This window comes from Bos mutus, chromosome 22, assembly GCF_027580195.1.
Source record: "Bos mutus isolate GX-2022 chromosome 22, NWIPB_WYAK_1.1, whole genome shotgun sequence".
Taxonomy (NCBI): Eukaryota; Metazoa; Chordata; class Mammalia; order Artiodactyla; family Bovidae; genus Bos; species Bos mutus.
Window position 1 is genome coordinate 30,869,121 of NC_091638.1, and position 27,214 is coordinate 30,896,334.

The window sequence follows — 27,214 nt, forward strand, 5'->3', positions numbered from 1 at the left end:
CACCAAAGCACTGCTGGGTGTTTGGCGACCGTCACATTTAGAAGAACTGCGATCATTTTGTCTCTCTGCTTGAAACCAGTTGTTCCTGGGTTTTAGAAATAGAAGGAAAACTTTTCTTAGGGTGGTGTAGCCTGATGCTGTGTCATCTCCTGTCATTCCACACATTCAGGAAGGACAAGGAGAGAAAACCTTTAACATTGTGGCACATCCTGGGAGACTGGTTTATGGATTTTCTTAACTATTCACTTTGTGGGGTGATGAAAAGAAAAACACTCAGCCATTATTTTCAAATGGCTGTTGTGTCTTATCTCAATAAAATACCTTTTACCCTAACACACCATCATTAGAACCTTTTTTCTATTTATTGTGTTTAAATGATACATACTTTCCCATAAAATGACATCATGGGTCTGGAGAGTCAGGTTTGTTTTATAAGTTTCTCTGAGATTCAGTTGATTTTTAATTTTTTTTTTCCTTTGGGCGATGGCATAATATGAATCTCAACCGTGGGCAGTTTCTGTCCAACATGCCAGGTTTCTCACACAAAATCAATTTTGAACCCCTGTTTTCTCTCACTGTGGAAGTTAGTCATTGTTTTCTGATGAGCTGTTCTTGCTGATAAGAGGTTTTTTTCACCTGGTGCCTTGGTTGGCTCTCAGCTGTTTCATAGTTGCTTGCACTTGTGTGGAAGCACCTGACATGCATTAGCTTTCTTAGCATTCACTCCACACCAGGGGTGCAAAGGGAACCGTCCAGCAGGAAGGGGTGCGGACTCGCCTTCGGGTGGCTCTGGTGCATAGCCTGTTGCACTAGGTTTGTCTTTTTACCTGTAAAAACGGCTGGTTGAAATTCACTCTTTACCACTTGGATTAAATGAATAGAAACTTTTCTTTGGTGCATATGGATCCATCTGCAAGTAGAAAGGGAGACCAAGGGTGGACAGAAGACCATGTGGCTTGGAAAACTCCTAGTGGGGGTTCTTGCTTAAATGACAACCAAGAGTCCAGTGTTTTGTTTTTTTCTGTTTGTTTTGGTTTGCATTTTGTAACTTAAAGATTTTGTTTGTGTGTGTGATGGGGACCATTTTTTAAGTCTGTATTGCATTTGTTACAATATTGCTTCTGTTTTATGTTTTGATTTTTTGGCTGCAAGACATGTGGGATCTTAGCTTCCCAACCAGGGATAGAATGTGCACACCCTGCCTTGGAGGGTGAAGTCTTAACCCCTGGCCCACCAGGGAGGTTTTTAAGCCAGCTGGTGTTGGGGCCCAGTGAGCAAGAATCTGTGAAGGAGACTTGAAAGCAAGGCTCGCCCTTTTTCAAGGTTCACCAAGACGCTGCTTTGCGCCAGGGCCACCTGGCAGCCTGGCGCTCAGCTCTTTCCAGGGAGGCAGCGCTGTGTGGCCTGGCCGGCTGGGCGATGCAAATGAGCAGGTCGGGCATGTCGAGCTGTCCCCACTTTCTTTATCCCGCCCCCACCCCGCTCTGTGATCAGTCAGGGCCTAAGTATATTATCAAGTATACTCTCCTCATTAAAACAGTAGTGGAAGCTCACAAAGGGAAACTGTTAATATGTGCTCCAGCTTGTCATTTCTGCCTGTGTGAATAAAGCAGATAACCGTTCCTCTGGGAAACTATTTCGGGAATTGAGCAACAGATACGCTAGCCAGAGAATTCTCCTAACTGTAATTTTCCTTTTTCTGTGTACTCAAAAATAACATCCTGCTGGGCTCCTCTGTGCCTCTGCACAGACACAGCACAATTGCCGCAGCCCAGGTGGTGGTAATACGGGACAGTCCCCCGGGCACGTGCCGCCCAGAGTTGTACAGCTTGTTCAGTGTCTTCGTCCATATGGCGGTGTGTCCCATTCACAGAAAGACACAGGGCTGTGACTGGTAGGTCCCGTGGTCAATGTAGTGTGAAGAGAAGCCCTCAGCTCATAGTGGCCTCTGTGGTACAGTTTGTTTAATGGCAAATCTGCGTTCTCAAGTGCACACACCACACACACTCACACTCAGCCAAGAAATTCCAGAACAGCCCTTCCTTGCCTATTACCTCCTCACTTAACCTTCCTCCTCTTATTTTTTAGAAGCAAATGGTTAACCCAGAGGGCATAATTCAGGTGCATGAAACATACCTGTTTCATAAAATGTCGTGCACATACATTCCTTTATAGGTGGTTGTTCGTGGGTGAACTCAATTTGAGGATAGCCTGCTTGTCCTAGACTTGGTCTGTAAACTCTGCAGCTTTCTTCTTCTCTCTTTTTGCATTTTCATTTGTGAGAACTTACTTTTATTGTACCGTTTGGGTTGTTGGACTAATGGCTTTGGTTCTTATGGTCTCAAAAAAAGGAAAGGGAAAAGGAAAAGCTAATCATTATCAGTCTTAGAAATCTGAGAATAAAACATTCCCCAGAGGTGTCAGAACTGAAAAGGGGGAGCCGAGAAAACAGAAATTTCCCAGTGAAGAAGGTGAAAAATAGTCACATTTTAAAAAGCACTTTGGAAAATTTACCCGAAGGCAAAAGCTTCTCCATTTATGTACCCAAATTTTGTTCCGCTTTTGTGTAACTATTTGTATTCTTGTTTGGTAAACAAACAGACCTCATAGCAACTGTAGCTGATGGTATTTATACTACCTGTAAGACTTCCCTAAACAAATAGACATAGTTTTATGACCTTCAAATTTTATTCCTTTTATAGTCTTCAAGGAAATCAGTCTAAGGGCAAGTTAATATTTCTTTCCTTTCTTTTTTCTTTTCTCTTTCTTCTCTTTTTTAAATTTGTCACTCTCTATCTTTGAAGGATCTGCTCTGTGTGTGTATTTTACAGCTTGGCTGTGAATGTTGAGTTTGAAGGTATATTATGGCAAAAGGAAAGAGAAATCTAAAGTGTTTGTGTAAATGATGTGGTATTTGCTTTCAAGAGGGGCCATTTTAATCCTCTGGTGGAATTTCTGGTTATACATCCAAAAGGCTAAAAAACTCCAGTGCCGTGATTACTTATAGATCTTCGAATTGGACAGGCATCTCTAGTTATGTCTCTCCTTTTTATATCTAAAATATTGATGGAAACATTCTGGTATATATGAGCCCCTATATCCAACTTACATTTTTCCATATGAGTCATATTTAAGACAAGAACAAGATGTCTCCGTGTTAAAGATCAGTGTGAGAAATAAATGGCAGTTTACTTTAATTAGAAAAAAAAATTGACACCAAGAGCTGGAATAATCCAGTAGTGTTTGAATAAATTAGAGGATTGTACAGGGAGAAATAAAAAGAAACTTAACAAGGATAAATGGGGAAGTTTTGTCCAAAGTTCAACCAAAAAAGCGTGCCTTTGCAGGACAGAAGTCACCAGACAGTACTGAGGCGGATCCGTTTGTTCTGCAAAACTTCACACAAGCTCTGACCCAAGTGTCCTTGGCTTTGAGAGGTAAAACCTGACCTTGACAGTCTGACCTGATGGAGCTGGCATTGCAGGAGAAGAGAAGTAGAACAGACACATAATCGTGCAATGAAAAGACAGAATTAAGTTCCAGGGGAAAAAATGAAGCCGCAAAGGAGTAAGAGTGGGGCTAAGGTCACTGTTTGAATACATGGGTCTGGCGAAGTCTCTCTAAGGAAATAACCCTTGATCAGACAGGGACAAGCCCTCTAGGCAGAGGACACAGCAAAAGCAAAGCTCCTGAGGCAGGAGCAGCAAGAGAACATGCTTTGCTGGACTGTGGCTCTTACCTCGATCAGTGCGGGGGCAGCTTTGTTGTTCAGTGATTGGGAGTGTGGACTCTGAAACCAGATGGCCTGCATTCCAGGACAGGCAGTCTACTCCATGTACTTCATCATGATGTGCCTCGATGTGCCCGCTGCAAAATAGGTACACTACCTTACCTGGCCTTGTCGATGAAATGCGTTTGTGCGCATTTTAGTCTCTGGCGCATAGGCAGTCCTCCATGAACATTAAGTGTTTTTAATGATTTAATTAATTAAAGACTAATGAATATGGTTGTTTTTTAAGGCCATTTGTTTGTTCAAGCCACCTTTATTGAGCTTTTATTTACTAATTGTAGGTTCTGGAAATTAAGAGAAGACTTGAACATACTTCTTTCCCTTAAGGAGCTCACAGCCTAGAGAGAGAAAGGCAGAGACAGACATTTGCCAACACAGCATAATAAATGCAGTGATACAAATATAGGCAAACTGAGATAGAGTGTATGGCTAGTTAAACGTGAGTGCTGGTGGTAGATGGTTGTGGCTGTATTCCATCCCCACGTTTGCATCAGGTGAACTTTTTGGGTGCAGGGAACTCTGGGACGTTTCCGTATCCCTTGCCAGTTGCCACGACTCAATCACCTAGCACGGTCAGGCTGGCACGGCGTCATTGCTGAGCCTGAATGTTCAGAATATAGTGAATTTATGAAACGTTGACGATCAGGAACCCATTAGTAGTTGTTGCTACGTGTTGGCCATAGATACTATCGGAGTAACAGGTTAGCCTTTGTTGATACTTACGGTGTTCCAGACAAGACAGAAAATTTGAATTTCTGGTCAGAGTGATTCTCAGTCATTAGCTTGCTTCAGAATCATCTGGAGGACTGGCTGAACTGCAGAATGCTGAACCCTAGTCCTGCTGTTTCTGATTCAGTACTGGGAGTGGGGCCTTAGAATTTGCATCTCTGACAAGTTCCCCAAGAACCATATTCAGGGAAACACTGCCATAGAACATGCCAACTGCTGTTCTGATGCCATGGCATTCTTGCCTTCTGCAAATCTTAAGTGACAGAGGAAGGAGCTTGGTAACAATTATTCACTATTGAAGATAGTCTGGGTCCAAGTGCCAAGACTTAACATTTCAAAGAGAAAAAATTCTAAAGACTTTGACCCAATATAAACTATTTTATGGAGCAAATTTATTTTTAAAAATTACTAATGTTGGTCTTTAAATCACTTGTAAGTACTCTGGGTTTGTCTTTCTAAACTTTATTTATTTATTCATTTTATGCCTGAAATTGCTTTTTGAGCTTTAGTTTTGCTTACCCTGTTCCTTTTAGCATTGAGCTCCTATTGATACTCTTAAGTCCCAGATCAAATATTACAGAATTGTATGTTCCAGTCATCTGTTCAGTTCTCTCTCTTTCTCCTCAGCTGGGGGATTGGGCAGACCTTTTCTAGAGAGATTGAGAGCTTAGTTATAGTCTACACCAATCGACTCCAAATGTGTCTGATCAGTCACCCCATCAATATTAAAACTTCTGAGTGTGCACTTCTACTAAAAAAGTAAAAGTGTTAGTCAGTCATGTCTGACTCTTTGAGACCCTGTTGACTATAGCCCACGAGGATCATCTGTCCATGGAATTCTCCAGGCAAGATTACTGAAGTGGGTAGCCATTCTCCAGGGGATCTTCCCGACCCAGGGATCAAACCCAGGTCTCCCGCATTGCCTGCAGATTCTTTACCTTCTGAGCATATTAAAGATACTTTTAATCAATTGCATGCCTAACATAGTACCTATAGTATAAAAATTTTAAAGTATGAGAAATATATACACACGTGCATACAATTATCTATTCATACAAAAGTTCTAATATCATCTTAATGCATGATACAGAAATGGTAATATAATCTTAGCCCCCTCCCATGACTCTTCTTAGGAATCTAAGTTTATAGACTGTGATCTAAGAACTCAACATGATGCTTAGGCACAAAGTAAGTGTTTCATAGAACATGCTGAGGAACTTCCCTGGTGGTCTGGGGAAGCGATTAAGACAGTGAGTGCTTCCACTGAAGCGACTTAGCAGCAGCAGCTTCCACTGCAAGCGGTGTAGGTTCCATCTCTAGTTGGGGAACTGAGATCCTACGTGCTGCGTGGCTCAGCCAAAAAAAACAACAACAAAAACATACTGAATTAAGAGCAATGAAGAGTTTAATCCAGTGACCATTAATGAAGCATCTTATACTACTGAGAAATAAAAGGAATGCCGTAAAGTAGGAAGTGATTCTTGGAGAACATAAAATGCAGTGCCTAATGGCTTTTAGCCATTATATTTCTCCAGCTCCCTTTCTCATTGAATCACCTCTGCTTTCTCATCTGACCCTCAGATACTTCAGTTACATGACTCCTCTGATTCTGGAATATGCTTGTGCTGACTTCCACAGCGTGTCAGGGGCAGGGATTAAATGAGAAGAATTAGGATTGGAACTTTTATTTATGTTCTTTGGCTTTCTGGGTCTCCTTGTTTCCTCTAACATATGCACAAGGTTCCACACAGACCTTGTGACTCACCAGTGCAAACACTTGCACGGACATAATGCGCATGCCTGCCTAATGGTGTTAATATCTTTTGGATTAGTGGTCCCTATGTCTGTATTGACACAGTTGCTCACAGCCCCTCTTTGGAAAGCATTCTGTTTTCTTAACGAGATCCCAGTGTTAATACTGCCAGTGGGAAACTCTCACTTACAACCTTGGGATAACGGTTGCCCTTATGGGTGTCAGAAGCAAAAGCTGGACCTCTGCCTCTTCTTGTCCTTTTCCTTTATTTATCCCTTCACTCGTCACCACGCAAACACAGGCATTCAGCCTTTGTCACCACCCGCCCTGTGTTTGTGATTGATCGGAACACGCCGGCCCAGTCTCTGATACTCAGGCTCTCCTCCTCTGCTCTTTTGTCTTGCTATGCCCTTGCTTCTGAAATCAAGATTGTGCGTTTGCCCAGTGTAGCTGAAAAGGGACATGGAGGTGATGGTGGAAAAGTATCTGCCAAACTTAGGACCTGTCAGCATGGCACCAGACCTCGGATTCTTACCATTTGGTAAAGCAGCTCGTGACAAGTCACATCCACAGCCTGCACAGAGGATGCCCCCCAGTCCTGAAGGGTAGGATCTAGGCCTCGAAGCATCTGACACTGCACTGTGCTCTTGCGGCTTTTGTGGGTCATGAAGGATAACTCTGAGGCTCTTCTTTCCTATTGAAAACTCAAAGAGACTTACCAGTGGGTCACTGTTGACTCAGGAAGTAAGTCCAGTTACAGACTGCCTTTCCTTGAGGGCTGCTTCATGCACTTTGATTTTCCCAAAGTTTCGTCATTTCAGTATGTGCCCCGCTGTGATGTGGTTTGAAAGTTCTGCTTAGCTGACTGTTATTTATATTATGTTCTTTAAATCGAGTCATTTTTAATGTAAATAAAATAAGCCTCATCCTAAGAAACAGTATCTGTGAAACCAGGAGTTGGAGAGAAGAGATATCTTTTTGTCTAATACAAATTAAATTTGCTCGTTTTTAGCAATGTGCATTCTTGTTCTTCCTGGCGTTGTGTGGGCTATCGTTGAACGCACACATCTCATCTGTTGGGATATTTTGGTAGGACTTCTCTGTTATTACTGAGGAGAGAACCTTGACTGAATATGGTACTATGCCAAGTGGATGGAAATCCTGCTTTCATGATATATCCTGGTTTCCTACTTACTTAAAATATACATCCTCTCGTCCCAGGTTCAGGGATACCGCGATGGCTTGGGATTGTTGTCAAACCCAGATTCAACAGTTTACTCCAGGGTTCTCCTGATAGATAGAGTACCTGGTAAACACTGTTCACTGGCCAAATGACTCAACAGACCAGAGCTAATGTAACACTGGAAATGACCTTTTCCTGGTGCTAACTTCAGTCTTAACCTGTTTTATTATATTAAAAAAAAAAAACTTGCATGTAATTCTTAACTTTGGGCCAGCAAAAGTTTTTGTGAGTTTGTACCTGTTGCTTGGTGAGGTTGACCAGTTGTCCCCCTTTCCAGAACTACACATCTGCAGTTGGCATTTCAACCGACAGTTAATAGAAAGGAGATCTCATGAGTATTTCTGGAAGCATGATCACTTTTAGGACAGATTCAGAACAGGGAATTCTCTGGATCCTTAGCACTCAAGTTGTGGTCCAGGCTATCACACAGGAACGTGTATTATCTTGGGTCCCCTCCCAGAGTTACTGAATCAAAATCTGCATGTTAAAAAGATATCCAGGCAGTTTACATCTGTGATAGAATTTGAGAAGCATTACTCTGTGATTAGCCCTGGAAAAAAGGAAAGAGTGTGTATCCTTACCTGTAGACCCAGTTTTAATCCTTTCATCCCAGGTGACAAGTCTTTGAGTCATTCTCTTGCCATCTTCAACTTTTGCCATACCTGCATATGTGTGTTTTTATTTTTTTTTCTTAAAATCGATGAAGTTAAATGGGTTTTATAAAAAGTTATCACTGAGAAGTCACAAATCTGATATATTAGTCTTTTTTTTTTCTAGTACACACAAGCATAAACCCTTACCTACAAAAGTGAGGGTATTTGTATATCACTCTAACTCATCTAAGTCACTATGTTAGTAGGCCATTCCCTGAGGACCATTGCAGAAAGGTGACCCATATTTCTTTCAAGATAATTTATATTTCCAGAAAAAAAAAAAACCCAGATGTAAATAGTCAATAGCTTGTGTTTCAGATGTGAAGTTAGTTAAGGTAGACTTCACTTCTCGAGGCACAATATTGAGAGCAGATAATAACAATAATCTCCATCATTGTTTAAAAGCACAAATCTGGCACTTAATAGACTAATTCACAGTCACTCCAATTGCAAGTTTTCCTCATGAATATCATATCACAAGGGAATGTGAAATCCTCTAATTAAACATGTTCTGAAAAGCAGCAGAAAATTGAGATGATGAGCGTTGTGGGGAAGGAGAGTCAGGGACTCACTGCGTGGGAGAGTGAAAGAGAGAGAAGCGTCTGTGTCTCCCAGTTTGGAGAGCGTTCCCATCTTTCTGTGCTCTAGAGCTGGCCCTTTAATGGGCTTTAATAAAACACCATTCTCTTTGATGATAGAACTGATTGCCAGCTTGCTTTCGGAAACCTGATTAATAAACACCTAAGGATGATGTATTTCTGAAACGATTAAAAATCCAAAACTTAAGGCAGTGTGCTCTAAATGCACTGCCTGAATCTTGTCCCATCTCTTCAGAAGCAGTCCATCTGCTTCTTGAAGTGTCCTCAGTGAAAGCTAAAGGACAAAGGTCATTTTCACAAAGGCACCAGGAAAACAGATACAATGCTAGAGTCACCCTTTTCCCTGTTCCCACATACCGTTTTCCCTTTCCTAAACAGATGAAAACCTCCTCCCCACCTCCCAACCCCCACCACCCCCCAGCACACACACTATAGTATAACACATGAAGAGACTGGACCTGTCCTCTTATTTACTACAAGAGTGTAGGATTTGACTTCTGGCTGATTTTGAGGCATTATTCCCTAGTATGAAAAATACTCAAAATAATAGACTCCAAGATGGAAAATTGTCCTCAGTATGTCAGTAATCATTTCTTTTGCTATTGTGAAATCTACATTACTTTTTTTTTAATTGGTCATCCATGATCAAATTCCCAGAGAAGGCGATGGCACCCCACTCCAGTACTCTTGCCTGGAAAGTCTCAAGGGCGGAGGAGCCTGGTAGGCTGCAGTCCATGGGGTCGCGAAGAGCCAGACACGACTGAGTGACTTCACTTTCACTTTTCACTTTGATGCATTGGAGAAGGAAATGGCAACCCACTCCAGTGTTCTTGCCTGGAGAATCCCAGGGACAGGGGAGCCTGGTGGGCTGCCATCTATGGGGTCCCACAGAGTTGGACATGACTGAAGCGACTTAGCAGCATGATCAAATTCCAAAGCCAGCTCACCCAGTTTGATATCGTTCAAGTTGACTTCCTGAATATTCACAAATATTTGATATCTGTTCTTGAAAATTAGTGTTAAAACATCTGAGGTCTGATGCTGTTTTCAGGTATCACTTTATCATTCAAAATCAAATTTGGACTCCATATTCAGACTTAAGAAATTTGATGTTACTTCAAATCTCAATGAGTAGGATAGAGTAGTAAAGTAGGGGGCAGGGAAATGTGATAAGAACCAAGAAGTCAAGAGAAAGAAAGAAAGTAGGATGGGTTTTGTGTAAGTTGTTAATTTAAAGCATGGTGGGAAAGAGGATGGTGGCCAGTGGGGAAAGGGAAGCGCCGAACAGCTTCTGAGTCAAAGGAGGTCGCCAAGGGGAGTGCATGTGCTTTTTGGTGTGTGTATTTGCAGGGCGTGGGGAATGCTTTAGAAAAAGGTAGCTTCCTGCTCTCCCTCAGAGGTAAGGACATAGCTATCATTTCTTTAACCAAATCTCATTCAGCAACTACTCCTTATTCATTTTTTTTTCCAATTTATTTTATTGCTTATCAATAACAAGTTACACACCTTAACATGACACCATTTGTAAACAATGATATAATTTATAAGTATGTATAGATATATTTATAAATATATTTAATTGATAAATACATTCATGAATGTGTTTTTCTTTAAGAATTTAGTTTATATATAATTCAAAGTAATGTATATACAATAAAAATTTCATATAAATATATAATACATTGCATATAATGTTTACATAAATATCAATATGATGTGTATATTTATTATAATATATCCATATGTATTTATAAATTATATATTTCAAAGAATTTAATTTATAACCTCATAAAACAATACTTTTTCTGCCTAAGTATATTTTCAACAATTTTATATTTACCAAAGTGACATCATGAACATAAATGAACTTCATCATCTTATAAATGCTCCTCTTCTTTGCTACTCTCGAACTCAGAAGAGTAATAGTATAAATGAATCCCACAAAACAAAGTATTTTAGTTGCAAAAATGCTTCGATAGTGTTTTTGCTCACACCCCCTTTCATCCGCATAGCTAGTGAAAGTTTGGTGGAGGCCTTCCCCCTAGAGAAGCAACAGGGGCATCACTTGTGACTCCCTGTGGTTGTGACATGAGGAATTGGAAGGCAGGACAGTTAAGTGACTTGCAAGGTTCCTGGTTTTTAGCACTTCTGTAATGAGGAACAAAGTCTTTATTCACCTGGTACCCATCGCTCCACATAGTGCTGGCCCTCAGGAAAAGGTTGTTACACTCCATTCATGTGTTGGGTGGAGAGATCCACAAAGTAGTACATTCTGAAATGATTTTTCAGCACACCACGGGATCAACAGAATCTGGAGAACAAAAGTCGTCCCTAGGCATTCGTTCCTCAAAATATTTGGTTGCTCGGGTTTTATTTTTATTAAAATTTATCTCCTTTCCCCGCTCCCCTCCCCCAGTCAGACTTCAAAAATTATACTAAAGTGATGTCAAAATTACTTTAAATTATGATCATAAATTCTTTTGAGAATGGAGATAATATATTTGGAAAAAAGAAAATCAGCAAAAGTGAAGCAACAAAAATATATATGTAAAGAAAACAAACTGTAATCTTTACACTTATGTTCATTTGGTTTTTGGCAAAAGTGCCAGCACAGCTCACTTGGGATAGAATAATCTTTTCATCAAACACTGCTGGGACAACATGCAAAAGTAACAAGTTCTATACCTGCCTCACATAAAACATAAAAATTAACTCAAACTCGCTTAAATGTGAGGGCTACAGCTCTTGGAAGAGAATACAGAAGAAGACTTAATTACTTTGAATCAGTCAGTGGTTTTTTAAATGTGACACCGCAAGCACAACAAGGAACTAAAGCGGGGAGAAAAAAGATTGGACTTCATCAAAATGTAAAACTTTCTTGCCTCAAAGCATACCACCAATAAACTGAAAAGACAGTCTATAAAATGGTCACCAGTGTTTGCAAATCTTGTATCTCATAATGGACTCGCATGCAGAAATATATACATGAGAAAGCTTGCAGCTCCAAAATAAAGAGAACCCAGTGTTTTTTGATAGGCAAAGGGTCTGAATCGACAGTCTCTGAAGAAGGTACACAAATGATCAATAAGCACATGAACAAATGATCAGAGTCCTCAACCTTGTTTTTTTTTTAATTGTCTTGGAGTGCAGTTGCTTTACAGTGTTGTGGTTCTGCTGCATAGCAAAGTGAATAGCTGTATGTTCACATATATCCCCTCTCTTTTGGGTTTCCTTCCCATTTAAGTTACCACAGAGTGTTGAGTAGAGTTCCCTGTGCTGTATTAATTACCTATTTTATATATAGTATCAGTAGTGCATATATGTCAATCCCAGTCTCTCAGTTCATCCCACTTCCCCTTCCCCTTCTGTATCCATATGTTTGTTTTCTGTGTCTGTGTTTCTATTTCTGCTTTGTAAATAAGGTCTATACTGTTCTTCTAGATCCTCATATATGAGTTAATAGGTAATATTTGTTTTTCTCTTTCTGACTTCACTGTCTATGACAGCCTCTAGGTCCATCCACATCTCCTTAAATGGCACAGTTTCATTCCTTTTTATGACAGTAATATTGTATATATCAGCATCATTAATCTTTAAACAAGCATAAATCAAAAGTACAGAAAGGTAACAATTTATATCTTCTGGAATGGCTATGGAAAAGACAGTTGGCAAGTATATTGGCAAGGATGTGGGCAGCTGCTTTGGAAACTAGGCAGGCAGTTTCTCAAAATGTTAAACATAGAGTTAGCACATGACCCAGCAGTTCTACTCCTAAATATACACCCCAGATTATTGAAAACATATTCTCAAACAGGTACATGAATGTGAATTATAATATCACCACTATCACCACAGTAGCCACAATGTGGGGCCATCCCAAAGGTTAATCAGCAGATGAGTGGATAAACAAAATGTGTTCTGTACACACAGAGGAATAGTATTCAGTCATAAAAAAGGAAATGAAGCGCTGACACACGCCACAGTGTGGCCTTTCAAAACACCAAGATAAGTGAAAGAAGCCAGATACACACCACCACTTGCTACATGAGTCAGTTTATAGGAAATGTTCAGAATAGGCAAATCGCTAGAAACAGAAAGTTGATTAGTGATTGACAGGGACTAGGGCAGTGACTGCTAATGGGTACAATGTTTCTTTTTGGTGTGATATAAAATGTTCTAAAATTACATTCTGGTAATTCTTTGACAGCTCTGTGAATATTGCATTATATACTTTATATATGGCATTGCATTATGTACTTTATTTAGTAAGTTATATTTGGCTGCACCTCGAGTCTTGAGGGATCTTGGTTTCCCAGCCAGGAACTGAACCCACCCCTCACAGTGAAAGTGCCAAATCCTAACCACTGGAACCCAGGAGACTCCCTGAATTATGTACTTTCAGTGAGTTGTCTGGGATATGGACTGTGTTGTTCAGTAGCTCAGTCATGTCTAACTCTTTGCAACCCCATGGACTGCACCACACCAGGATTCCCTGTCCTTCACCATCTCCCGGAGCTTGCTCAAACTCCTGTCCATTGAGTTGGTGATGCCATCCAACCATCTCGTCCTCTGTCATCCCCTTCTCCTCCTGCCTTCTATCTTTTCCAGCATCAGTTTCATTGAGGGATATGAATATACCTCAGTAAAACTTAGAAAAATGTATTCCATCATTTTGAGCCATTAGAAAATGACTAATAGTCTTCTGGAACTTTATATGTCAAACAACGTGCTAATGAAGTGAAATACAATTTATAATTTGGGGTTGATGGTGAGGGCAAAGGGGAGAAGTTATAAGCCCTAATGGGCACAGATGCAGACTTTTGTTGCAGGTGAATCAGAAATTGAGAAAAATAAAAGAAGACAAATTTGGAAATTTGGAAAAGGGGAAAAACAAACAGGGTGAAAGTTCATATACAGACATGAAAGTTAGCGTGCAGGAAAATTGACATTGAGGTACAGTGAGGTGTCTGCTTTTCTTTCTTCTTCTTATTTCTCATTGCAGTTTATTACAAGATACTGAGATATGCCCTGTGCTACACAGTAGGTCCTCGTCAATTATTTTATATATAGTGTGCGGACGTGTGACTCCCAAGCTCCTAATTTGTCGTTCCCCCTCGTTTCCCCCTTTAGTAACCGTAAGTTCTTTTTCTGTGTCTGTGAGTCTGTTTCTGTTTTGTAAACAAATTCATTTGTGTCATTTTTTAGATTCCACATATAAGTGATGCACAATTGTCTTTCTCTGTCTGACGTACTTCAGTTACTGTGCTAATGTTTGAGCACAGTATCCCTGTTGCTGCGCATGACATCATTTCAGTCTTCCACGGCTGAGTCGTGTTCCATTGCGTGTATGTACCGCGTCTTCTTTATCCTTTAACCTGTCAGTGGGTATTTAGGTTTCTGCAATGTCTTCACTCTTGTATTAATAAATAGTGCTGCTGTGAACATTGGGGTACATGTATCTTTTTGAATTAGAGTTTCCCTTGGATATATGCCCAGGAGTGTGATTGCTGGAACATATCTTAACTCTTATTTTCAACTTTGTAAGGAGCCGCCATACTGTTCTCCATAGTGGCTGTACCAGTTTACAACACACCAACAGTGTAGGAGGGTTCCCTTTTCTCTGAGGTTCTGTGTTTTTCCTCTCCTTCAAAGAGTCTTCTCTTGGTTACCACAGGGAAAATTAGCTTACAGGACTTAGAGCATAAAGACCACTAAAGTGTACAGATTGAAGTAAGAAGTTGTTCTTAGTTTTAGCAGTGATTCTAGTTCAAATTTTTGTTGAGTGGCGAACTTGAGAAGGTATTAGTGAGTCATCACAGGTGAAAAACCATACCAATATTTAAAATCTTATCAAAGGCCAAAGACAGTGTTGAAATTAAGGCTCTGGCTGGTATACTTTGACATAGTAAGAACAAATACCAAAACAAGTTTTAAATAAATGTCAGTGATGCCATTATATCATACTAATATAGAGCATATTTAATATTATGTAATATTAGAAATTGTTACATATTTTTGTGTAATTATACTTTTTGTGGCAAGTTGATTCTTTCTAACCTGAAATGTTGTCACTATTATTGCGTTAATAAATATATCTAGTTTTTACATACCAAGGATTATCAGAAGAAATTTAAATCACTTCTTTTATTTTTTGACTGTGTACTATTTGTATTTTATACATTTGAAATAAAGCTAAATAATAGAAAGTGCCAGAATGCTGTTTTTTCGAGTCAGTTAGCATCATTCTGGTCCCAACCTTCAAGAATTTTTTTTAAAGGGCAAATATTTATTGCCTGTATGTCCACACAGAAATTAAATAGAATAATATAATTATTGTCTATTCATTCACCAGTCCATCTAACATTAACTGAACCCACGTTATGTGCAAGGTACTGAGTAGGTAGAGATGAATTAGATGCAATCCCTGCCCCTAAAAATTTTCGACCTGGGAGTTCATAATAAGACATCATCTGTTAAACAATTGACCTTACACTTTTGAAGGTTAATTTTGGGGGAAGCATGTTTAGATCCCTTTAAAATCAAATATATCTATTTATTCATCCATTATTCAACACTTTATTCAGCATTTATTCAAAACTGATCTTGGCAGCTTTTCAGAAGTTATATACTTCTCACATCAGTGAGCTCCCCTTTGAACAGTTGATTTAAATGACTAAGTCACAGGCTTTATCTAACCATGTTGAGGTGGTCATTTTCCCACCAAGTTTCAGCATAAAAATGAAATTCTGAGTTAATTCAAGTTTAAAAATTCCCATGCTCGTTTATTAAACTTTATTTACTCATCTGAAAATATGGGTGTTGGATTAGATTACCACAAGATCACGTCTGGTCCTCCATATTCATGTGTGCGCGTGTGTGTGTGCATGTGTTTGCTCAGTTGTATCCGACTCCTTGCGACCCAGCCCGCCAGGCTCCTCTGTCCATGGGATTTTCCAGACAAGAATACTGGAGTGGCCATACTCTTATTTATTTATTTATTTATTTTTTCAATTTCCTGTCTTGTCCCTTTTGGCATGCCCAAAAGGCAGTAAGAATAGAAACCGTTTCCACTTTTCTGGTGAAACAGAAAAACTCCCATTCAGGGGTACACCTGGTGAGGTCTGAGGGTGCTTCATCCAGAATGACTAAAGGCCAGAAGCAAGACCTAGTCACACAGACAGCACAGGTACCACATTTGCTTACACCAGCATCATTCTGGAGAGTGAGTCCCACATAGACAGCACTTGATTTTTTTCATACATATATATGTTTCTGTGTGGGCTTGTGTGGGTCTGTATATGTGTTTATACATATATTGAACAGTTGCACAGAAAAACATACCTGTCATGCACAAAATTTAAAACATCAAAAGATACAAATGATACAGTGAAAATTTCGTTTCTCTACTCCCCTCGTTACTCCCCTCATGCCCCAGAGGGAACAAGTATCACAGTATTTCTTATGTGTCTTTCCAGAGAGGCTCTTCCCGGCACCGCTGCCAGTCTGTTCTTTTTCCTTGCAAAGCCAGGCGCTTTATTTCAGTCCGTTGTATATGAGTTGAGAGAGTGGCACTGAGATGTGTGCACTGCCATGTGTGAAATGACAGCTAGTGGGAAGCTGCTGTGGAGCACAGGGAGCTCAGCTCCGTGCCCTGTGGTGATCTAGAGGAGTGGGATTAGGGGCAGCGGGGCTTAACCAGGGAGGGGATATATGTATACATATAGCTGATTCACGCTGTTGGACAGCAGAAACTGATACAATATTGTAAAGCAGGTGTATTCCAATAAAATATGAAGTGTTCACATAGGGAAAGCAAGTGACCGTGGGAGGGATAGCCCGTGTCCATGTTTGTAAACTAGTAATGCTTGAGAAAGAGAACACGGCCTTGCAGTGCGCCAGGGCACCTGCAGTGTTGACCAGGGTGGGGGTGTGCTAGGTGTGGGGTGAAGTTGGGGCAAAGTTGAGGAGCCAACACAGTATGAAGTGAACTTTTAGAAATAAGATCATGTAATGGTTTTGTGATAAAAATACAGTTTTAAGGTAGAGCACGTTTTCAAGAGGTCTGCTGTGTATGTAAATGTGTATGCGTGCCAGGAGTTGGCATTTCTCTTAGCCTTCAGATGTGAATGGTTACCCTTGTGAAGCTTCAGTGAGTTGTCATCTATCCTTCCTTTGATAAGGATATTCAGTTGAACCAAATGTACATTTTTAGAGGAGAGTAGTTTTTTAATTCAGATTACAAATAATTCAGGTTACAAGGGATGTTTTGGGGGGTAGGGAGTGGGAGTGGTAAAGTTACTAAATTATGTGCATTTTATTTCTAGTTGTAAATTCCTCTAGTGAAGACATGTTACTTTCTTTCACACTATAACTGAGAACCTTCTTGGCTTAACCCACAAAGCACTGATGAATAACCATTGGCAATTTGTAACTAGTGAGGTTAATTTTATATCTAAATTAGTTGAGTTTCTTCATTTCTAATCTAAAGAATCACACAAAGTAGGTACAATGACTAAGAATGTACTCAGCATGTAGCATTTCTCAAGAGCTACTTAATAAAGTATCTGTGGTCAGTGTTAAAACTTAGGACTGATTTCAAAGAGTGGTTCCATTTCTCTGAATGTATCTTCTGGTGAAAATCAGCTCTGTACTAGGATGTTTGGCCCGGTAAATTTTATTTCTGACATTATTCATAAATATTAGAAACATGAAGGGAACCTCAGTGTCCAAAATGGAGTAATGTTACATTGATTTTGGCAGGTAATTTGACCTGAGATGGTATATGACAAGCTGTTATGCATCGATACATAAGGCTTTTAAGGGTTAATTAGTTGATAACAAGACACATTATTTACAAAATTATCTTAAATTTGAAAGAATAATACAAACCTCCATGCCTTAATTTATTAAAAATGTATTTGTGTGTATTCGGGGGTAATTTTTTTTTTCTTTTCAAGGTTTGTACAACAAATATACACTAATTCTTTTAGGATTATGAAAATACTTTAATCTTCACAAAATTGGTAAAGAAAAGAGTTACTGTGGTTGGGTTGCTTTTTTTTCTTTTTTTTCTTTGTAAGATATTGGTTTGGAACAATTTTCTTTTTAAATGATTTCCTTCCCTCAGATATTCTGAGGATCTTGTTACTTAGAAGGATTCTTGGATTTTAAATATTGCCAGTAATTTTTTCTTAATTCCGTTTTGTACCATCCTTTATTTTTTTTAATTCAGAAGATGAACATGGATAGGTAGTCATTCTTTGCTTCATTCCAATGGAATTTCACCCCTTTACCTGCTCAGAGAGTGTCATTTTATTGCTGGGCTTTAGAAATCTCACTGTAACTACCTTAGTTCACTTGTGTTACTCTCTCTCTTCCATGAGGGCACCTTTCAGTGCTTTTCCTAACTTAGGCTTTTGCCTTTTTTTTGTTGTTTGTTGTTGTTTCTCAGATTTGTTTTCTATTGTCAGGCAAAATAGTTGTTTATTGTTTTAAAATGATATTAGGTTTCCAAGTGAATCATTTAAGAGCCACAGAGAGACCTGTGGATCTTTGTTAAGGTGTGTGCTTAGTATTAATGACCTTAGTTTAAATGTCATAAGATGCTCGCTGTGGATTAATTACGTTGTGAGTAGGGACAAGTGCCATGTGTGTATGCCTGTTCTATGCATGTGAGTCGGTAAAATACATGAATACACATCCTGGCAGTTATATAAAATACAAGCCCCTCATGCGTGTGTCATGTGTTTGTGTGTGTGTGCATGTGTGTGTGTAATTATAATTCAGTGTGCCTGAAGTTCAGAGTCTGGCAGAGGCAGTGGAGTAAGTTGCAAAATAGCCCTTTCCTTGAAAAGAATGTGCTTTAGTACCAAACGGAACTCTTAATGTTAGTTTTACATTTCTATTTGATGGAGTCTAAGGTTATGGAACGACTGTAAAAATAATTTGTCTGAAAAACGTCTGGATGCAGAAATCTAACGGAGAAAATATTTGCGAATATGGTTCATCAGCAAGTACAGCAGATACACTTTTCTAAGCACCACGTGGCATGGATCAAAGCATCCTATGACCTGCATCCGTGTGGCCAAATCATTAGCTATTGATTGGGCCCCAGTGGAGGAGTAAGCCCTTTGTGTTCGTGCCAAGTTTTCTCCCAGTCTTGGTTCAGTCATTGTAGGGGTAGAATCTTCCTGCTCCAGTTAGCTTTTTGTTGTTGTTGTTGTTAAGTTAATCATCTACTTGGATACATTTGTCTTTCTCAATTATTTCATTCTATATTCTAAATTATTTTATTGTACTCTGCTTGGTAAAATTAACTTGTGAAAAGACTGTACAGTTTGGGGGATGCTCTTTGTGGTAGAAGGGAGAGAAAAATTTTATAATGTTCTGGGGAGAATCTCAAAATCAAGTACAGTTTATAATTCCCACTACTACATGGTAAGTTCTAGCCTTTTAAAAAATTTATGTATTTTTTAATTGAAGGATAATAGCTTTGTACAATTTTGTTGTTTTCTGTCAAACATCAACAAGAATCAGCCATAGGTATAAAGTTCTGACCTTTTAACAAATCCTTTGTAGTCTGAGTAGAGAGGTCTATCTCTTAACAAAAGACTGTTGAGCACTTTTCAAATGTGATGGTAACATTTCTAATATTGGACTGTTCACATTTTGAAATTTAGCTCTTGCTTTGTAAGTAAAGTGTGCTGCAAAAGTAATTCATAAATCCTCGGGAAGAGGAAAGCACGAGCTGGTTTGTGTTCGCATTTTGGCGACATGGGCCGGCTCCTCTTGCCTTTTATGTCTGGTGGGATGGTTCTGGGCAGCCAATTCATTCTCTTGTCCTCTGTGTATTTTCTTTCAGTTTGTCCCATGAGGAGCATCCGCATAGCCATCCTCTGTATGGACACGGTGTGTGCAAGTGGCCTGGCTGTGAAGCAGTGTGTGAAGATTTCCAGTCATTTCTAAAGTAAGAATGATTTGATAACACTTTCTTCTTAGACGTAGCCATCACCTCCCACTGTTCATGCTTTTCCTCATGAAATGCCTCTTTGATGCAGGGTTTCACACCACCATTTTGAAGATAGACTCAAAATCACCATGTCTAGCATAGTCATAGGAATAGTTTTACAGATCTATTGAGTGTTGCCTTGTTAAGTGGAAAAGATTGATATCCAAGGGCAGTTTGATCCTATTCGTAAGATCCTTTACTTATTTTCTCAGAATGACAGTGATTAAGTAAAAATTGTTCCAGTGTTAAACATGTAGTAATTTAGTCTTTGCTTTTACTCACATCCCTCCATATTAAATTAATAACACAGGCACTAGCTAGTTTTATAAAATTGGTGTCAATTACTGGCCAATTACAACTTGATGATTGGGCCTCTTCTTTGTTTCTTCACAAATGACTTTACAAACATCCAGGAAAAGCTACCAATTTGATTCTTACCTTTCTGTATCACTGTTGGCTTTTGTTCGGATTCTTGTTGTTATAGGGAAAAGGATTCAGTTTAATTCCTGCAGTTAAAGTATGGCTGAAACTTGGGCTATCCCATTTGAATCTATACCACTGATTAAGCATCCCTTGAGTAAATGGTGTGTTAACCCTCTCGAAGCTGAAATGAGATGCTTCTGCACTACATCATAAGATTTCCTTCATATACAGTGCCTTGCCCTTTAAAAATATTGAGATGAAACTGCCCTGCATTATTGACATCACATAAATATATTCGTAGTATCATTGAATCATTGATGTATGGACTGAGTATAATACTGCATTATATTCACTATATTTATATATCATGCAGCAAGCAAACATATGCATGTATAAAACTCCTGTATATACAGGTGCATGATGGTTTGCAAACTGGGTGTTGGGGGCAGGCAGTGGGGAGTCTTTGCCTCTGACTTTTCTGTCTCATTCAAGCCCCATAATAGAGGTGGGCTGATTTACATGCAGGTCTCTGGTTTTGCAAGATCTTTATATTATTAGAACAATCTCAGTATCTATCTTTATGGACCCGGGTACAAATATGTTAATAAAGCCATCCTTAGAGATACAGTGTTACCTGCAAGCACTTCTGGTGAATATCATGTTTTTAACGAATGAATGGAAGCCTGTGAATCTGTTTTGGTGCTTTTCCACTTTAATATTTTACTTCAAGAGCATTATGTGGTCATTAAAAACTTAAGTACTTAAAATTTTTTAGAAAAGAGATAGTTAAAATTGTTTCTAAATATTAACACTCAAGAGCAGTGATACTTTATTTTAAATTAAGCAACAGCTCTTTACAATTATGATAATTCAAGTTAGTGCTACTGGGCCTTGTTCTCTCCTAAATCCGTTCTTGTAGAATCTCTGTTTTCTTATTTCCTAATCACTTGCCTAATTGTATTTTGATAATGAGAAAAAGATCTTGGCAGAAACATTTCAATTCTAGTTTCACTTTCTGTACCAATGCTAACTTTGATAAATATGTTGGTTTAATTTCACTCCCTTATAGAATGGCCAGTGAACATCTGTAAATATGATTTATTTTATAAAGTTTCTAGAACTATAGAATTACTGTCAACATTCTTATTGACTTGTTTCAGTTTTAGAGTCATTAGGGAAAAGGGCATTTTCCAATTGACCACTTAAAATTTTTTGTTAATAGGCAAAGTATTTCCCACTCAGATCTTAGGTCCATTTATTATGTGAGCTGATGTTAGGTGTATATATATGTGTGTGTGTGTGTGTGTATATATATATATATATATATATGTAGTGGGGGGGTGCAAATATACCTCCACGAAAAGACAACACACTTTCAAACCACATCCATTTCTAAAGAAATGGATCTGAAGGTCATCAGAGTAGAGGCTAGACTTGATTCCTATTAAAAAAAAGCCCATTTTTCTTCTAAGGATATTAGGAGTCTGGCCCTTGTATAGGAAACCACCCATTTAGTTTTCACTTTCCTTCATGTCCCTCTATTATTTTGTGTGGTTTTGCACATGACATGGCATGTTTGCTCAAAGAAATTGAAATGCTCACTGCAGTCCTGCAACTGTTGCTTCTTTAGTTCCTAGTACTTGCTTATTGATGTATGTTTGTCGGAATATTTACATTTGCAAGTTAAAGAAATCCAACTTAAATTGGCTTAAACCAAAGAAAAGGAGGGTGGTGTTGGGGGTTGATAATTGGCTCCTATAACCAGGAGGTCTGGTAATACAGCTGGCTGCAAGCGTGACTGGACCTGATGCTTCAGCAAGGTTATTGGAGTATGGCTTCATTACTCCTTAGCTCTGTTTTCTTCTGTGTTGATTTCCTAGTCAGGCTCTTTTCCAAGTAAAAGTAAAGAAGACAGATTCACCTGCCACAAGTTGATTGATCCCAGAGTGCATCTCTTTTTTCAGTAGTTCCAGAAAAGTGTTCTTTGCGGACTGTCGTTGGCCCAGATTGAGTAGGTGTCCTAGCTCTGAACCAGTCATAATGAGGCAGCCAGGCTTGAGTCACATGCCGACCTGCAGAGTGCAATAAATTGTTCCTCCCCCAGGGGCCACATGGGGGCTGGGGATGACAGACTTGGTTCCCAAAAGTAAAAAAATGAATCTTGTAAAGCAGCAAATGGAGAATAAATGCTGAATAATAAAACTGCTTCTAGTTCTTAGAGTTCTCATGGTGCTTTCCCAAGTTTACCCATTGATTGACAGTCTATGACAAATGCAGGATTTTTATATTCTTCCTCAGTGGTATCTTAGCTCTTGGAAATTCACAGCAGTCTTCCAGTTTAAGGCCTAGAGTAGTGAAAAGTAACTCTTGTGAGTTCACGTCCTTCGTGTGTTGGTTCAGTCTGAAGGGTGGTCATGTTGGCTATAGTGAAACCAGCTTTGGCATATGGCTTCTTGGAATGACATCACAGCAGTATCAGGAAGTGATGTTTGAAGCATTTCTCTCAAACTGCCAGATTTTGTAGACTCTGAAAGCACCTTTTTCCTGGGCCCACGAGCAGGACCTTGTCCCATGATCCCAGTTTAGAGGTATTCTCTTATAGTTTTAGAAAATTGATACTAGAGGTCTTAGATTTTCAAGACTCTCTTACTTAACACAGTGTCGATTGCTCTGCACTCCCTTTTGTTTAATCGCCATGCTGCATGGCATGTGGGATCTTAGTTCCTCAGTCAGGGATCAAACCACATTCCCTGCCTTGGGAGTGCAAAGTCTTAACCACTGGACCACCAGGAAATTCCCTGCTCTATCTTTGATTTAGAGGTTGCTTCATAGATTTTTTTTTCCCACCTATCTTCTAAATTTGAATTTTACACTCCCCTGGTATAGTCATAATTTGAAGTGCTTTACATATATAACTCAGTTAATACAGCCACCTTATAGTGATACTATTGCAGTATTACTCTCAAGCTACAGATAAGGATACTAAGGAACAGCAAGGTTAAATAATTTTCCCAAGGTCACACAGCTAATAATAGGTGGAGTCAAGATCTAAACCCAGACAGTGAGATTTCATAGGACTTGCTGTTAACTGTTATATAATAGCGCCTGGTTAGAAGCAGTTCATTTTATTAACAGTATGCTTATTGTGTACGGCAATAGGCATAAAGAAAGCTTTGAAGAAAGGCAGAATGGGTCGTGAAGCTAGTTGCTAGGAGTGTGTTATTTGAGCTCAGTATAAGCACGTGTGATTTGGGATGATAATAATAACTGCTCTTAGGGTTGTGAGAGTGAAAAGTTACATCATGTTAGGTGTCTGGTCCGTAGCAGGCACTGTCGAAAAATATTAGTACTTCTTTTCTCATCTACTTAAGTGTATTCTTAAAAAGAGAAATAATTGAAGCTATTCAAACATTGGGCTTCCCTTGTGACTCAGCTGGTAAAGAATCCACCTGCAATGAGGGAGACCTGGGTTCGATCCCTGGGTTTGGGAAGATCCCCTGGAGAAGGGAAAGGCTACCCACTCCAGTATCTGGCCTGGAGAATCCCATGGACTGTATAGTCCATGGGGTCACAAACAGATGCAACTGAGCAACTTTCAGTTTCACTTTCTTACAAGCATTTCTGACCTTGTACCTAGGGAAGAGGTTGTGACTGTGCAGAGCTTTAATATGTCAAAAGAGACTGTTCTTTAACATAATCCTTAACCATAAATTTCAGTAGAGTGTCCTACACAGTCAAAGGTGATCGTCGGACAGGGCTGGCAAACCCTTCCTGTAAAGGAGCCAGATAGTCGATATGATGGACTTTCACAGGCCACCCAGTCTCCGAGACAAGCACTCAGCTTGTGGGCACAGAAGCAGCCATAGGACTCTGTATGAGAAGTGGGTGTGGCTGCATTCTTTGCACCAGTTTACTGACCTCTGACCTAGGGTACTCTCTTTGGTGTCATTATGTTTTCAGCTGAGCCACATCCTTGAATTCCCTGGGCATCGCTCTACTGGCTTGTTTCAGGTCTCAGAATGAGACCTTTTTTTTTTCCTCTTCCTGAGGAAAAAATATCATAACTGTTGGTAAATCAGAACCAGAGATTTGACACTCTCCTGTGATCATTCCACAGTGTTTGTTCCCAAGGTGAGGTATACCACAGGGCCCTTGATTTCAAAGATAAATACTGTACAAATAACCGTCCTGTTGGCTTTCCCTCCCAGCCAACAGAGGGATGTTTTATCAGAATCAGCAGATACCCAGTCTATTGTGTGCATTTATTTCCCTGTTTCTTCTCAAAACAAGTTGCAGTTTGAGTGTTTTTTGTTTTTTTTTTTTAATCTATCAACCGTAAGTTATCATGTGACGGTTGTGTTTGTTGGAGGAAGCCGATACCAGCAGGTACCCATGCTCAACTTCACTGCAGCCCGCCAGCCCTGCATTGCTTGGAATCCTCCGATAACAGAAAAACAAAAACAAGCCCAGTACCATCCAGATAGGTGAAAGTTCCGAGTGTGCTCCTGTCCACACCCCTCGTGGATCAAGTTTTTTGTTTTTTCTTTTTTAACCAGGTTGAAGTCAAAGTCCTCACCAATAAAAACAGGAATCTATACTTCTTCCTCTTTGCTCTTTGAAAAAGGGCGCATACTATTCTTCAGCAAGGTGGGGAGAGGATATGAAGGTTAAATCATGATCACATTTTCCTGTTTCTGACTTGGAGGGTAAAATCAGACACAGATCCATAGTTCCACAAATACCAGGCCCTCATGTGTGTTTGGGAAAAAGTATAATTTGGGTCCTGGCTTATTAGCCATTTGAAAGAAATTTTGTTTTTGTTTTTATCTTTTGGTTATTGCTTATGAAGAAAAGCACCATGCCAGACAATCAAAACCCAAATTCCTTTACACGTTAGTCAGATGTACATTACTTCTTAAAGCCAAAATAAATTTTATATGTCCTCTTGGAGAAGACAGGGAGGGAAATGTCACAAGAAAATGCCCAGCAGTGGAACTTTGACCCTTTCAAAAAGGTTGAGGGCTGGAGACAGCAGAGGACATTTCATCGCTAATTCAGTTTTTAACGGAAAAAAAATTTTTTTTCCTGTGAATTTCACTTCTGAAAACTGTGAAGAGTTTTATGTGCAAGAAACTCCTAAGTGCTGCTCTGTGATGTTTTCACAAGTGTTTTTATCATGGTAACATCTTGTTTACTTTAGTTCCCGGCCTAAAACTACTTGGAACATGTTAAGAAAACATTTCAAGAAAGCCTCGACAAAGAGGCTTTTGTTTCCGCAGCCACCGCGAGGCTGCAAGGATCACAAAGGTGTTAACTTTCAGCCCCTTAAGCGCTTCCACATGAAATTCCAGCACCGATGTTTGTGGTTTTGGAAAAACAAAGTGTACGTTAAAGAAACCAGGTATATGCTAATACATGTCGAAGGAGGCCGGATATCATAAATTGTTCGAAACCTATTCGTGGCTCTGGGTTTGCACGCCTGAACGTTCTGCAGTGAAATTACCTCTGGTGAGTACAGGAGAGCACGTGGAGGGGGACTAGCTTCTAGAAGGTGGGCATATGCAAATAACCATTCTCGCCTCTGCATTTCAATCTCCAGAACCGGGGGTGGGGGGTGCGGGAGGAAAATTTCTCCCATCAGTTCCCAGGCGACAAGTCTTGGAGTTTTGCACAACGAGCTTAATATGTTTATGGATTGACTTTCCCCCTTACGCCTTTTTGAGTTGGTTTGAGAAAAAGAAATATCAGGTGGTACCAAGAAACATTTCTTCCCCCTTAAAGTCTCTCCTTTCGTCTTTCGACATTGTTCAGGAGTTCAAGACCTTTCCAAGCACTGAGAGGTCAGAATGGCCTAAATGCCACAGCGCCCTCTAGTGATCTATAGAATGTTCAGTAGAAAAGTTGAGACAAAGTTTGCCAAAGACAACAGGCCCAGTGCCACCTCTTTGCTCAGAAAAAAGCAAGTAACATCGGAATGCATTTTTTTTTCTGTCAGCAAACAGATTTTAGTCAGAAATGCAAATGAAATTTAATTTTTCCTCATAGGCTTTGAAAGCATTTGAAAATTTTCTGTCTACCCAGTCAGTTCCGCACATCACTGTGCCTGTGCACCCAGCACAGTGTGTCACCGTAGAGACCACGTGTTCTTATGTTTTAAGTCGTTAGTTAGCCTCAGTGTTTCACGTGATCACTTCCGGTGTGTAATTATAAAGCATCACTGAAAAGATAGGGATTGTCTTCACTGCACACTTTTATTGACAGTGGCTACCATATTATGGCCATGTCTAAATGGTAAAATTTATTATTAGCAGTAGTGTCACAAAAGTCTGAGACAGCGATTTTCCTTTCAATAAAAGTAGTTAAAAACCTTTTAGAAAATCCATAATTTTGATTGCTGGTACTTCATAAATGTATAACTGGTACTTTTTAGCTGTCTCTTTAGGGAAAAATGAGTTTTATCACCTGCCGTACCTGGGTTAATGAAATTGTGTGTTGGAATTTAGCCAGGATGAAAGATGAGATCATTCCAAGACACTAATATTGGCAACAGGTCTCATAAAAAGCTCTGACTCTTGAGTGAAGTATCATTAGATTTTTTAAAAATTATTATTATTTTATTTAAACTGAGGGCTTTAAGTTAGTTGTCATCTCCAAAGTTTTGGTGCTAGTGAGATTCTCATTTCACCTCCCATTCAAAATCCAGTGACCTCAAAACCTGGACCGAGCCAAGAGAAACAGAGAAATGTCCATCAGTGTCTGGTCAAAGAGTTTCCTTGCTTCAGATTTCAGCTTCAGTTCCTGTTGAGCCCTTTACAAATCACGACTCTCAGCTCAAAATTGAAATAATGCTGCCTTTTTCCCCGTGTTCCTCCTGTGTTTGATTGTTTGTGGATATTAGCTGTCCAGGAAATCCCATACTTACAGATATAAATCCAGAATGATCTTGTTTTTCCGCAGCCAGCCCAGGATGTATTAGACAGTTATGATGATTTGTTAATTTGGGTGACCTGTATTTA

At 39.5% G+C, this 27,214-nt stretch overlaps 1 protein-coding gene across 13 annotated transcripts in view; it reads left to right on the top strand.

The window, feature by feature from the left end:
• The window catches only part of FOXP1 (forkhead box P1), a 625,652-nt gene that overhangs the window by 551,056 nt on the left and 47,382 nt on the right, over nucleotides 1-27,214 (top strand). For all 13 annotated transcript variants that reach the window (XM_070359720.1, XM_070359713.1, XM_070359711.1 and 10 more), the window contains one exon: nucleotides 19,629-19,733. In XM_070359720.1, coding sequence (XP_070215821.1) covers nucleotides 19,629-19,733 — 105 coding nt within the window. The remainder of the gene's footprint in view (nucleotides 1-19,628; nucleotides 19,734-27,214) is intronic.